This window comes from Sapajus apella, unplaced genomic scaffold (assembly GCF_009761245.1).
Source record: "Sapajus apella isolate SASKATOON/1434 unplaced genomic scaffold, GSC_monkey_1.0 scaffold130, whole genome shotgun sequence".
Classification (NCBI taxonomy): domain Eukaryota; kingdom Metazoa; phylum Chordata; class Mammalia; order Primates; family Cebidae; genus Sapajus; species Sapajus apella.
Window position 1 is genome coordinate 442,082 of NW_022437070.1, and position 13,119 is coordinate 455,200.

A 13,119-nucleotide genomic window follows, 5' to 3' on the forward strand; every position below is an offset into this window, starting at 1 on the left:
TGTAATCCCAGCTACTTGGGAAGCTGAGGCAGGAGAATCACTTGAACCCGCGAGGTGGAGGCTGCAGTGAGCTGAGATCACGCCACTGCACTCCGGCCTGGGCAACGGACTCCGTCTCAAAAAAAAATAAAAAATAAAAGGGCCGGGCACGGTGGCTCAAGCCTGTAATCCCAGCACTTTGGGAGGCCGAGGCGGGTGGATCACGAGGTCAAGAGATCGAGACCATCCTGGTCAACATGGTGAAACCCCGTCTCCACTAAAAATACAAAAAATTAGCTGGGCATGGTGGCACGTGCCTGTAATCCCAGCTACTCAGGAGGCTGAGGCAGGAGAATTGCCTGAACCCAGGAGGCGGAGGTTGCGGTGAGCCGAGATCGTGCCATTGCACTCCAGCCTGGGTAACAAGAGCGAAACTCCGTCTCAAAAAATAAAATAAAATAAAATAAAATAAAATAAAATAAAATAAAAAATAAAAAAATAAAAGAGAATGAAGAATGGTCTCCAAGATCAATTTTTTTAAATAATAAAAGATACAATACTGCAGGCAGAGGATGGTACCCTTTTTGTAAAAACTGAAGAAAAGAATCCATATTTGATTCCTTTATCGCATTTGTCCAGATAACAAATGAGAGAAAACCACCGTGGAAGGACAGGGACCTCTGGTTCAGGAGAGGCGGGCTTTTCCCTGTGCACCTTTCTGTACCTTCTGAAATGTGAATTATCTGAATGCATCACATATTCAGGTGTGACAATTAGAATTTCAGGAAATAACAGTGTGTGGTGTCTTGCATTCCTGCAGAGTGTGGGCTCCCCCAGGGCCGGCCCTGGTCTCAGGCAGCCATGATTGTTGGGAAACACTTGGGAAATACTTGGAGGGTGAAGGAGAGCTCTGTGTTCCACATTAGCAGGACAGAGACGCAGGCAGGGCGGAGAGCAAGGAGCGGGAGAGCGGGCAGGAGGGGCGAGGCTGGGTCTGTGCTGCGGACATAGGCTGCTGGGGTCCCTCTACCTGGGGGGCCGGAGCCGGGGAAGCCTGGCCGTCGGGAGCCTGATGGCCGAGGCCAGCTCCTTTGGCGACGGGGGTGGCCGGGGCTGGGTCTTGGGCGGGAGGCGGGGCGCTGACTATGACCGAGGCAGGCACGGAGAGGTGGGGGCCCTCTGCGGAGAGGGGCTGCTGGCTCCTCTCCTGCAACGGGCAGCCCGCACAGGGTCAGGAGGCTGCCCCTACCGGCCCTCAACCTCCCCACCCGAGACCCTTGCCCCTGCTGATGTTCCCAGGGCTCCAGAGGACGGGGTGGTGGGCAGCCAGGTGGGCGAGGTGCCAGGCACAGAGGCCATGGAGGCCGGAACCCAGGCCACCCACTCTGTTCTGAGCTCCCGTCGGCCCCTCTACAGCTCCACCTTGCCCTGCCTCTCTCCTGCCCCACCTGCCTGTCCGTCCGTCCCCAACTCGTTCACTTCCTCTCTGAGATCCCTCTCCTTGCCTGTCAGCAGGCCAGCCAGTGCCTGTCCTCTGTCCATCCGTCCCTGGTCCCTCCCCCTGTCTGTCTGTCTGCCGGTCCCTCCAGCTGACTAATGAGTTGTCCTGCCCCTCGTCTGTCAGTCAGCCAGCCTGTCAATCCATCTTCCTGCCAGTTCCGCCAGGGCCCTCGGCCATCTGGCCTCCTCTTAGCCGCCACCTGTGCCATGACTGAGACCCTCCCCCTTGGCTGCCACAGTGCCATCCACTTTTGGATCTTGGCCCCTCGCCCCAGGGCCCTTCCTCCTCCCAAGCCCGCGGCCTCCTCTGGTGCTTGCTCCCCTGCCCCGCCCTGCTTACCTGGGGCAGGAACATCTGCAGGGAGTCCTGAGTGAGGATGGCCGTGGGGGCGGCAGAGGGCGGCTGCCCCAGGACGATCTTCTCCGGGCTAGATGCCAGGCCGGGGCTGGGCTGGGGGGTGGTGGCCTGAGGCGGGGCGGCGGCCTGTGGGGTGGGGGCCTGCGGGGGCTGCTGCGCCTGCGGCTGCTGGAGACCCAGGGGCAGGGGTGTGCTGACCGCGGGGGGCGCCTGGGGGGCAGGCTGCACGGTGAGGACCGACGCGGCCTCCCCGGTGGCGGCGGCAGGGGTGGTCGGCTGCACCAGGCCGTCAGGGGTGTTGAGCATGGCCACGGCGCTGGGGGGCAGGGTGACCCCCTGGAGGACTGTGGTGGCGGCTGGCCCAGCGGGAGCTGGCTGGCTCTGCGTGGGCAAGCTGCCCGCGGCCAGCGACACAGGCATCTGGAAGAGCGCGGGCTGGCCCACCTGGATGGGGGCTGCAGAGAGGATGTGTGCGCTGTGAGCCCCGGAGTGGGGGGCCAACACGGGGCCCAGGCTCAGCGGGCCCGCCAGGTTCTGGTTGGTGAGGATGGGGTTCGCGATGAGCTGTCCTCCTGTGTGGGGGGCAGCGGCCGCCAGGATCTGCCCGCCCACGTTGGCCGGCAGGGCTGAGAGCGACTGCGGTAGCTGGACCGCGGGTGCGCCGGGCAGCAGGAACTGGTTCTGGCCCGGCAGCATGTGCTGGGCGGGGATGACGATGCTGCTGCCTTGGTTCAGGAGGTGGACGCTCATGGGCTTGCTCAGGGCCCCGGGGGGCTGCGGCGGGGCCGCGCCAGTGGTGGTGGCCGGCGGCTGCTTGAAGACGTTCGCCTGCAGCGCGGGCGCCGGGAAGCCCGACAGCACCACGTTCTGGCCCGCCTTCCCGGCCGCCATGAACGTCAGGTTCTGCGGAGCCTTGGGCTGCTGCGGGAGCGCCCCCGGCTCGCCCTGGATGGTGAGCGTGGCGCCCGCGGGCGCGAATGGCTTGGGCGTCAGCTGGTAGAGCTTGGGGGGTAGCACCCCCGCGGGCTTGGGCTGGATGGGCGTGGGCGTGCGATGCAGGATCACGTTGGGCGCCGGGACCAGTGGCGAGGAACCCAGGCCCGGGGCCACCGCCAGTGGCTGTCCCGAGGGAGCCCCACTGGACGCCGAGGCGGCCCCTGTGCCTCCGAACACAGAGTTCCCGTTGAGCGTGGTGGCCACGGCGGCCGGGAGGTTCTTCTGGATGACCAGGCCAGCCCCCTGCGGTGAGACGCCAGCCGACGCTAGGGTCACGGGCTCCGAGGGGCCGGCTGCCGAGGCCAGGTAGCCGCTGACGGGCACCTGCTTGGCCAGGAGCTGGGAGGTGGGCGTGTTCAGCGCCATGACGGGCTGGCCCACCACCTGGATGGGCGCCAGGCCCAGCGTGGCCGCCGTGGCGCCCCCAGGGCTGCCATTGGGCAGGCCCTGGAGGCCTGGGATGGGCTGCAGGGTCACGTTGCCCAGGCCCACAGGCTGCAGGAAGGGCTGGACGCTCAGGGCCTTGTTGACCACGTCCTGTGGCGGCACCAGGGCCTGGTGGGTCAGCACAGTGGGCGGGGCCTGCAGCCCCAGGAGGTCGGTGCTGCCCGGGAAGAGGGCCTGGGGCCCCGCAGCCACAGCTGCTGCCGCTCCAGCGCCTGTTGGGCCTGCCCCGCCATCCGCAGGCTGCAGGGTGGGCAGCTGGAAGGGACCCAGGTCCAGCTCGGCCTCGGCCTCCAGCGTCTGCTCCGTGATGTTGGCCTCTTGGAGGCTCTGCTGGAGGATGTCACAGGGCTGGTCAGCGCCTCCACCGCCCCCGCCGCCGCCCCCAGTCGCAGGAGAGCCCAGGATGTCATCTTCCAGGAAGTCTAGGTCCACACTGGGGGCCGGCTGGTTGGGCTCTGGGTTCAAGTGGTTGCCAGAAGCTTCTTGCACATGGAGCTGGAGGCCATGAAAGGTGGGAAGGAAAGAGCTGAGGTTAGCAAGGGGCTAGGCTCAGGCCACCGCTGCGGCAAAGAATGCTCAGGTGACAGGGCAGCCATGTTCAAGAAAGAACATTCTACCTGGCAGGGTGGCTAGCGCTTGTAATCTCAGCACTTTGGGAAACTGAGGTAGGAAGATGGCTTGAGCCCAGGAGTTCGAGACCAGCCTGGGCAACACAGTGAGTCCCTGTCTCCATAAAAAAATTTTAAAAAAGAAAAATTAGCCAGGCGTGGTAGCATGTGCCTGCGGTCCTAGCTACTTGGGAGGCTGAGGTGGAAGGATCACTTGAGCCCAGGAGTTTGAGGTTGCATAGTGGAGCTAGGAGCGTACCATGACCCTCCAGCCTGGGCCACAGGGCAAGACTCTTGTCAAAAAAAAAAAAAAAAAAAAAGAAAAGAAGGGGAGGAGAGGGAAAAAAGAACATTCCATCTGCAAGTGACTGGACACGGGATCAAATCCCGGCTCTGCCAAGGCCTAGCTGTGTAACGCAGGGCTTGATCTGACCTCAGTTTCTCCATCTGTACCCATCAGTGAAACGTAATTTATAAAACTATTGTTGGCCAGGTACAGTGACTCACACCTGTAATCTTAGCACTCTGGGAACCTGAGGTGAGAGAATTGCTTAAGCCCAGGAGTTTGAGGCTAAGTGAGCTATGTTTATGCCATTGCACTCCAGCCTAAGTGACAAGAGTAAAGACCCTGTCTCAAAAACCAAAAATAAAGTCCAGGCACGGTGACTCATGCCTGTAATTCCAGCACTTTGGGAGGCTGAGGCAGGTGGATCACTTGAGGCCAGGAGTTTGAGACCAGCCTGGCCAACATGGTGAAACCCCGTTTCTACTAAAAACACAAAAACTAGCTGGGCGTGGTGGCTCACACCTGCAGCCCCAGCTACTTGGGAGGCTGAGGCAGGAGAATGGCTTGAACCAGGGAGGTGGAGGCTGTAATGAGCTGAGATCCTGCCACTGCACTCCAGCCTGGGCGACAGAGCGAGACTCCATCTCGAAAAAACAAAACAGAAATAAATAAAAACAAGCAACTACTGTTTAAATGGTCATACGGGCCTACAACACTTACCTGTCATTACAAAACCTGAAAAGCTCTAAGAACTGAGACTGTTTTCATAGCTCTTTTGGCAGCAAAACCTAACCAGAGCCAACATGGCACTTTAGGTGGGATCCATCTACCCACACGATGTGGCTTTGTAAGTCTGGCCACCGAGAGGCAAGCGTGTGACATTACACACACAACACACCTGGTACCACTTTTCCAGAATTTGAGAAATTCGAAATTCCGAAATACGCTTGGCCCTAAAGGTTTCCGACAAGCGGTCGTAGGTCTGGTGGAGTCAAGCTCACGTCAGCAGTGAGTGGCTCCCATTTGTGAGCTTTCATGCCAACCGCACCGTGAGCTCAATGCTTTTTAAGTGCTTTTCATGCTAGCCTGAACTGCAACCCAGCACACGCATGGAAAAATGTCCGCTTGCATATGTGTGGAAAGCCCCACAAGCAATACTTATGATACGGCAGTTTGCTTGTTTTGTGACGGAGTTGCGTTCTGTCGCCCAGGCTGGCGTGCAATGGTGTGATCTCCGCTCACCGCAATCTCTGCCTCCCAGGTCCAAGCGATTCTCCTGCCTCAGCCTCCCAAGTAGCTGGGACTACAGGTATGTGCCACCACGTCCGGCTAATTTTTTGTATTTTTAGTAGAGACGGGGTTTCACCATGTTGGCCAGGCTGGTCTTGAACTCCTGACCTCATGATCTGCCCACCTCGGCCTCCAAAAGTGCTGGGATTATAGGCGTGAGCCACCGCGCCTGGCGATACGGCAGTTCATCTCCACCAGTACCTGCCCAGATAACCCATCAAAACCTGCAGCTTCCAAGATTCTCAGTAAATCCACATGGAGGCCTCACAGTAGCACTTGCCACGAGAATCATCATCTATCATCAGCACTGTCATTACTACCGTCCATGCTGTCGTTTTTGGTGACAGTCCCATGAGGCAGGTGCTGGTCCCTTCCTCATGCCACAGGTGAGGGTACTGCCTGGGTCAACCAGCGGTGGGTGGAGGGAGTGGCAGGCAGATGGGGCTCTCGCTCAGCCTCCAACCGACTGAGGACCAGGCAGGCCACTGTGACCCCCTCTTATGTGCCAGACGGCCACAGCCAACCTGCCCCCTGGGATGTGCCTATGAAAATTCACTGACGTCGCCTTCAGAGAGTGTTTAGAACCTGACCACGGACCTCAGGGTATGTGAAAATGATGGTAACGTTAAGAAGTGTGATCACAAAATAGTAACAGGATCACCGCTGTTACTGAGCCTGCAGATGCATCAGTTATATAAATTATTGCATTTCCTCGCCATTTGTATCATGAAAGGTAAGCTATGTGGAAGATGATATAGTTGTAAGAACTAAATGAAGATGACCATGAAGGCCTGTCATGCGATATGTGTTTGGTGAGTGAGCGTGATGATGATGGAGGAGGAAGGTGGGGAGGATGAGGAGGGGAAGGAGGAAGTCAAGGCAGGGAGAGGGGAGGCTGAAGGAAAAGGAGGGGGAGGAAAAGGTAAGTGGGGGAAGTCAGCAGCAGAAGAGGGAGAAAGGGGAAGGGGTGGCCACTATGGTGTGGACAACTGGCACTTTGTCATGGGACCGGCACAGTCAGGCACACAGTAGGTGCTCAGAAAATGTCCTCTGCCTTGCCCGCTCTGGGCTTTGCTCAGCACCTGTCTTGACTGTCCAGGTGAAGACTAAAGTCTGTAGGTGACGAGGCCCCTCCCCTAGGTCACACCCTGCCATGGCTGAGGTGGGCAGGACCCCAGGCTCCTCCAGCCCCTGTTCTCCAGAGCAGTGCCCCTGTTAGCCCTGCAACCCACATCTGCTTCAGCTCCCCAAAACCACTCTGCACCAGCTGCTCCAGGGCTCCAAGGCCTCGGGGACCCCCACCTCTTCCCCGAGGGGCCTGCAAGGCGAGGTGGGCTTTGCCCGTGTTGGCCACATCCAGGGTCCCCCAGCTCTGCTCCGTTCTGCACTGCCAGGGTGGTCCAGCCACCCTCGGTGGCCCACCCCCTGCCCTCCTCCCATCAACAGCCCTCAGGAGATGAGCCCAAGCCGCCCTTCTTGCCTGCAGGGCCTCCCTCCCACTGGCGGCCCGGGGAGCTCAGGTGATGACTGGGAGCCACGGCACTTACCCCAGGACCTTCATAGAAGGCACTTTGGGCCTCCCCAGGATTATCCAGGAGGTCATCACTGTCGAGCTGCAACAAGACCCACCCCATCCAAGGTCAAAGGTCAGCAGGGCAGGCCCATGCTCTGGGGCAGAAACCAATTTAGGGTCACTCGGGACAAAAAGATGAGGGGTGGGATGGGAGAGGGCTGGGGGTATGGGAAACTCTGTCTGCCTGCCCCTTCCCGCCGGAAAGAGACCCCAAAGCCAGGGGCTTGGGTGCCTGCCTAAAACCCATGGCATCCCCAGCTCTGAGTCCCGGAGCCCGGCCTGCGAAGCTCTCCTGCCGTGCCTGCCTCGAATTCCAGAACCTAGAAGCCAGCCTCCACGCCTCTGCCCAAGCTGTGCCCTGCCAGTGGCCCGTCTCTCCTGTAGCACAGCCTTCAGGAGTGGCCACCTGTGCCACCTCCTCCAATGGCTCCTGTCCCTTCTCACTGAGTACTCCTTTCCCAAGGCAGTCCGAGCAGACTGAGAAGCCATGCGGTGCCATCTCTGGAAGGGCAGGGCTGTATCGGATTCCCAGCACCATCCTTAGCACTCGGAACAGGCCCTGGCATCCACCTAAGTGCCCCATGAATGTCTGGCCATGGCTGGGGCCTCCCTAATTTCTTGTTCCAGCTGGACATCTCTCTAGAACCCCAACTTGGACATCCACCAGCATCACCTGGACTTCTGGAATCTTCCCCAAACTGCCAACCTCAGAAAATGGCACTAGAACCCACTCAGTTGCTCAAGCCGAAATCCAGAAGCCATGCTGGACACTCTCTGCCCCTCAGCATCAAATCCACCAGCAAGTCTAGTTGATGCCACCTCCCACATAGATCGCAAATACAGTGCCGCACGCCTGTCCCGCTGCCTGCACCATGGCCCAGGCCACCATCATCCCACTGCTCATGCCTCTGCTCTACAAATTATTTCATACCTCTCCTCTTTCAAGAGGTGGAGCTCAATTCTCCTCCCTCTGAGTGCTGGCCAGACTGAGTGATTGGCTTCTAGTGAATACAGTATGGTGGAGGAAGAACGTGAGACTTTGGAGACTGGGTCATTAAGGGCACAGTGGGTTCCTCCTGTGTTCTTTCTCAGATCACTTGTTCAGGGGGAAGCCAGTTGCCATGCTGTGAGGACACTCAAGCAGCACTATGGAGAGGCCCTTGCGGTGAGGAACTGAGGCCTCCTGCCAACAGCCACGAGAATGAGTCCTGGTAGAAGCACATCTGCCAGCCCCAGTCAAGCCTTCGGATGACAGTAGCCCCAGTCCACAACTTGACTGCAGCCTCATGACGGTCCCTGAGCCTGAACCGCCCAGCTAAGCTGCTCCCAGATTCCTGACCTTCAGACACTGCAGGAGCACTAACAAATGTTGAAGGCACTACATGCTGGGATAATCTGTTACACAGCCACAGAGCTGCTCAGAGCTCAACAGATTTCCACTTTTCCTTATTTTGCACCATTCTCTGGGGAGCAAATCGAAAATGGCATTCTCCTGTTTAAGAGCCCATCAGAGCTGCCTGTCACATTCAGAATAAAAATATCAACTCCTCTGTCAGGGGCTTCCAGGCCTGCATAACCTGGTGACTGTTCCCTGTTAGGTCTCCCTTCCTACTAGTTTCCCCTTCAGTTTGGCCCCACCAGCCTCCTTCCTGTTCCTCAGCCACACCAAGCTCACTCCCACCTTTGAACCTGCTCTTCCCCCTGCCAGGAGCACCTGGCCTGGACACCTCCCTGGGGTCCTTCAGGTCTCCCCTTCAATGCCTCCCCCGTGTGTCCCTCCCTGACTACACTGTCTAAAGGGGCCCCTGGGACCCATTCATTTTCTTTAATTTCATTGTGCACAGGACATTATTTTATCATACTCTCCATGGTACTTTTCACCATCACCTTTATTAGTGACCCGTTTCTTTGTTTACCAAGGAGGTAGGTGTACACGGTAGGAGGACTGGGGTTTACCGTGGGTTTTGTTCAAGGCTGTAACTCCGGTGCCTGGCGTTAGAAGGCACAAGAAGACATGTCTCTCACTGTCCCTCACTCCCAGTTATACAGCCCCCACCCAGGGAACGCCGCTCCCTGCACCAATGCTTACCTTCTCGGATCCATGCAAGAAGTCATTGAGGGCCTGTGGGTCACTGGAAGAGAAGAGGAAGAGACGCTGAGGAGGTAAGGAGCTGGGGAGGGGAGGGTGGGAGGGGTTTGAGACAGAGGGTAGTGGGGTGGGGAGCCCGTTACTCACCAAATCACGTCTAGTAAGCATCTCCCATCCTCATCATCCATCGCCACTGGATGGGGTGGGGTCAGGAAGAGGGCGAGGGAGACAAGGTTAGATTTTGGCAGCTTGCCTGGCCCCCTCCCTTCAGGGGAGCCCCCTGGAGGGGGTCAGAGTTTCTGTTCTCTTGAGTCCATGGGGATAGATGGGGACAAGGAACACCTCCCAGGTGCCCTCCCAGCCAGAAACCCCTGACCAGGGACAGGGTCCTTTTCCTCCCCCTCCAACTCTCCCAGCCCCTGATGATGATATCACCTGAGACTAAGTGAGTCCTGCCTGTGCTTCACACACACTGAGCTAATCCTCAAGTATCGCAGGAGGGGCCCTGCGGCCTAGGAAGCCTGGCTCCCGAGCCTGCTCTTCACCACCCTGCTGTCCTGTCTCCCTGGACATGGGGCGTGTGGTGAGAGTCTGCCCTACATATAAACGGGTGAAGGAGTGACAGAGCCAGTGTGGGCAACGAGAAGGGCTTTGTGGCTCAAGGCTCTGGGTGGTCCTTGAAGACGTCTACAGTGTGTTACCAAAGAGGAGGGTGGTGGGGAAACTGAGGTAGAAGCAAGGGAGAGGGGCTCATGAGGATGGGCGCTCTGAGTCAGAGAAGCCACCGGGGCAAGGCTGAGCCCATGATCTGAATGATGAGGATGAGGATGGCTAACATCTGTCGAGCGCTCGCTAGGTGCCAGGCACCGTCTGAGTGCTTCAGCGATGTTAGCTTGTGCCACCCCCACGGGGAAGGGATGGTTAGTCCCATCTGACACCAGGGGAAGCAGATGCTCTATGTATTTACCCATCCACCCTCCCATCCACCTAGGCTTTGTCCCTTCAAACACCCCTCCAAATATTCCTCCCACCCTCCAAAACATCCCTCCCTTCCCTGCCTCCATCCATCCATCCACCTCTTCATCCCTCCAACATCAAACCAGCCCTCAGAAACATTTAACCAGCCAACCGTCCCTCCAAAGCTTCCTCCTTCCTCCCTCCAGCCATCAGTCTCTTCTGCCCTCCATCCTTCCACCCATCTACCTACCCATCCTCCATCCTTCCACCCATCTTCCTACCTATTTTCCATCCTTCCACCCATCCTTCCACCCATCTACCTGCCCATCCTCCATCCTTCCACCCATCCTTCCACCCATCTACCTGCCCATCCTCCATCCTTCCACCCATCTACCTACCCATTCTCCATCCTTCCACCCATCCTTCCACCCATCTACCTACCCATTCTCCATCCTTCCACCCATCTACCTGCCCATCCTCCATCCTTCCACCCATCCTTCCACCCATCTACCTGCCCATCCTCCATCCTTTCACTCATCTATCTACCCATCCTCCATCCTTCCACCCATCTACCTACCCATCCTTCATCCTTCCACCCATCCTTCCACCCATCTACCTACCTATCCTCCATCCTTCCACCCATCCTCCATCCTTCCACCCATCCTTCCACCCACCGCCCCGTCCTTCTATCCATCTACCTGCTCATGCCTCCATCCTTCCAAGCTCCCATCCAACCACCCCTCCTTCCCTTCTGCCAAACACCCACACAGACCCATCCTTCCGTCACTCATCCCTCCATCTCTTCCTGCACCCTCTGACCACCTCTCCTCCCAATGACACACAAAATACACAATGGGAAAGAAGACCCCATCCTTGAATGGTGGGAATTTACAGCTCAGAACCATGGAGTGCCCTTACTCTCTTTTTCCCTTGGGGTAGGGGATCTCAAACCTCACTGACAATGTGACAACTGCCATGGGTCACCATCCCCACCCAAAAACCCCACATATGAAATCTTACATGCACCCTCGGCTGGTTCACAGCCCCTCACCCTGACAGCACACTCTCAACTCCCCTAACGGGTGGCCTCCTCAGTGCCACCCGCAGGTCCCCCATCCCCGATGCTGTTACATAATGAAGAGCCCCGGCCAGGGACCTCCCACAGTGGGCTGGGGTGGGGGGGCAGTATTTGCTGAATCATGCTGTGAAAAATCTGATGACACATGCACATTTCATGCCAAAACATGCATGTGGGTGAAAAATGTGACACATACTTTCCCAGGGTTCACAGGATGCCCCTCCCTGCAGCGCAGACAGACACACATGCATCCCTGGAGCCCCACACGACAATTACTCTCCCTCTCAGGGGCTGGCTGTGGCAACTGTCCCCAAGGAGGCTCCTCTTGCTGCCTTAGGAAGCGGTGAGGATGTGCTCTCACCTGCCCCATATCCCCTGTGGCTCCTCCAGGCTTCCTTCCCCAGTCTCACCACATCCACGACCAAAGAGCCCCTTCCCTCCCCAACCCGCCCACAGAGGGCACGAAAAGGTATGGTCTGCAAAGAATCTGGAGAAGAGGGAAAAGGGGCAGGGAGGAAGATTTTGCCTGCAGCTAATGCAGAGGCAGGGGGATGGCCCAAGTGACCCAGGGGGTCCGGATGGGAAAGAGCCGGAGATGTTGCTTAGCTAGGCTTTGCCAGGAAGGAATGCTCCTTCCTCATCCAGGGGCCAGGGTGGGGCTGGGGAGGTGGAATGAGGGACAGCTGTCCCTCCAAGAACAAATAGGGATGCTTTGCTGGTTACCTGCGCTACAAACGAATCATGAAGGGAAGGAGGGGCGTGTCCACTCCAGGTCTACGCGGGGCCCCCAGCTGGGGACTTGGAAAGAGTCCTCTTGGGGGCCAGCTGTGGAGAAAATGAGAGGCAGGCAGTGAGTAAATAAGTCAGAGAAAAGGAAAGAGACGTGATCAGAGATGGACAGAGCTATGGAAGGCAGACGGGAGAGGGATGGATTAAGGAGGGGACGAAAGAAAGATGGGCGGCTGGAACGGTGACGTTCAAGTGAAGTTTAAAAACAGACACAAGTTTAAAATCACACAGCATGGCTGGTGTGGTCGCTCACGCCTGTAAACCCAACACTTTGGGAGGCCGAGGCAGGCGGATCAGGAGCTCAAGAGTTCGAGACCAGCCTGTCCAACACCATGAAATCCCGTTTCTACTAAAAATACAAAAAATTAGCCAGGCATGGTGGCAGGTGTCTATAATCCCCAGCTACTCGGGAGACTGAGGCAGGAGAATTGCTTGAACCCGGGAGGCGAAGGTTGCAGTGAGCTGAGATCACGACACTGCACTCCAGCCTGGGCAACAGAGCAAGACTCCATCTCAAAAAAAACAAAAAGATACAAGTTTAAAACGGCTAGCGTGGCGGCACATGCCTGTAAACCCAGTACTTTGGGAGGCTGAGTTAGGAGGACCGCTGGAGCCCAGGAGTTCAAGACCAGCCTGGCTGGGCAACGTAGGGAGATCTTGTCACTACAAAATGAAATTTTTTTTGGCTGGGCACGGTTGCTTGCCTATAATCCCAGTTACTCAGGAGGCTGAGGCAGGAGGATCGCTTGCACCCAGGAGGTCAAGGATGCTGTGAGCTAGGATTGTGCCACTGCGCTCCAGCCCGGGCGACAGTGAGACCCTGTCTCCAAAAAAAAAATTAAAATCACACAGAACAACACTATACATACCAGGATCCCATGCGTATACTACATATATGTAGCACACACACTATGGCATGTAACGTTATACTAAGTCATGTACCGGCACTCCAGTCTAACAGGATGCAGCCGGTCCTGCTATTTGCAATAGAGAGGTTCTAGAGGGTCACAGTGGACACGGAGGCGCTTCTCCTGGGGGAAGCGCGAGGCCGGGTTGCTGCCAGGCTCTGGCCGCAAGGTTTTTCACCCATCAATCGATACAGCACCTTGACTTACACGCGTTTCTGTACGAAGACATCTTATTTAATGCATCCTGTTGACTGATTCACA

General features: G+C 57.4%; 1 protein-coding gene and 1 long non-coding RNA gene across 3 annotated transcripts in view; one reads left to right on the forward strand and one right to left on the reverse strand.

Moving 5' to 3' along the window:
* The window catches only part of LOC116539529, a 13,071-nt gene extending 917 nt beyond the window's left edge, over nt 1-12,154 (forward strand). Inside the window, exons 2-3 of the long non-coding RNA XR_004264103.1 lie at nt 2,104-2,108; nt 12,144-12,154. This is a non-coding gene — a long non-coding RNA (uncharacterized LOC116539529). The remainder of the gene's footprint in view (nt 1-2,103; nt 2,109-12,143) is intronic.
* The window catches only part of BICRA (BRD4 interacting chromatin remodeling complex associated protein), a 95,178-nt gene that overhangs the window by 17,553 nt on the left and 64,506 nt on the right, over nt 1-13,119 (reverse strand). The window contains exons 2-7 of one of the 2 annotated variants that reach the window (XM_032262509.1): nt 11,885-11,986; nt 9,274-9,319; nt 9,127-9,169; nt 7,012-7,077; nt 1,820-3,775; nt 1,010-1,186 (exon numbers count right to left, since the gene is read on the reverse strand). In XM_032262509.1, coding sequence (XP_032118400.1) covers nt 1,010-1,186; nt 1,820-3,775; nt 7,012-7,077; nt 9,127-9,169; nt 9,274-9,314 — 2,283 coding nt within the window. In that variant the 5' untranslated portion in view covers nt 9,315-9,319; nt 11,885-11,986. The remainder of the gene's footprint in view (nt 1-1,009; nt 1,187-1,819; nt 3,776-7,011; nt 7,078-9,126; nt 9,170-9,273; nt 9,320-11,884; nt 11,987-13,119) is intronic. The other variant, XM_032262510.1, reaches the window with a different exon arrangement.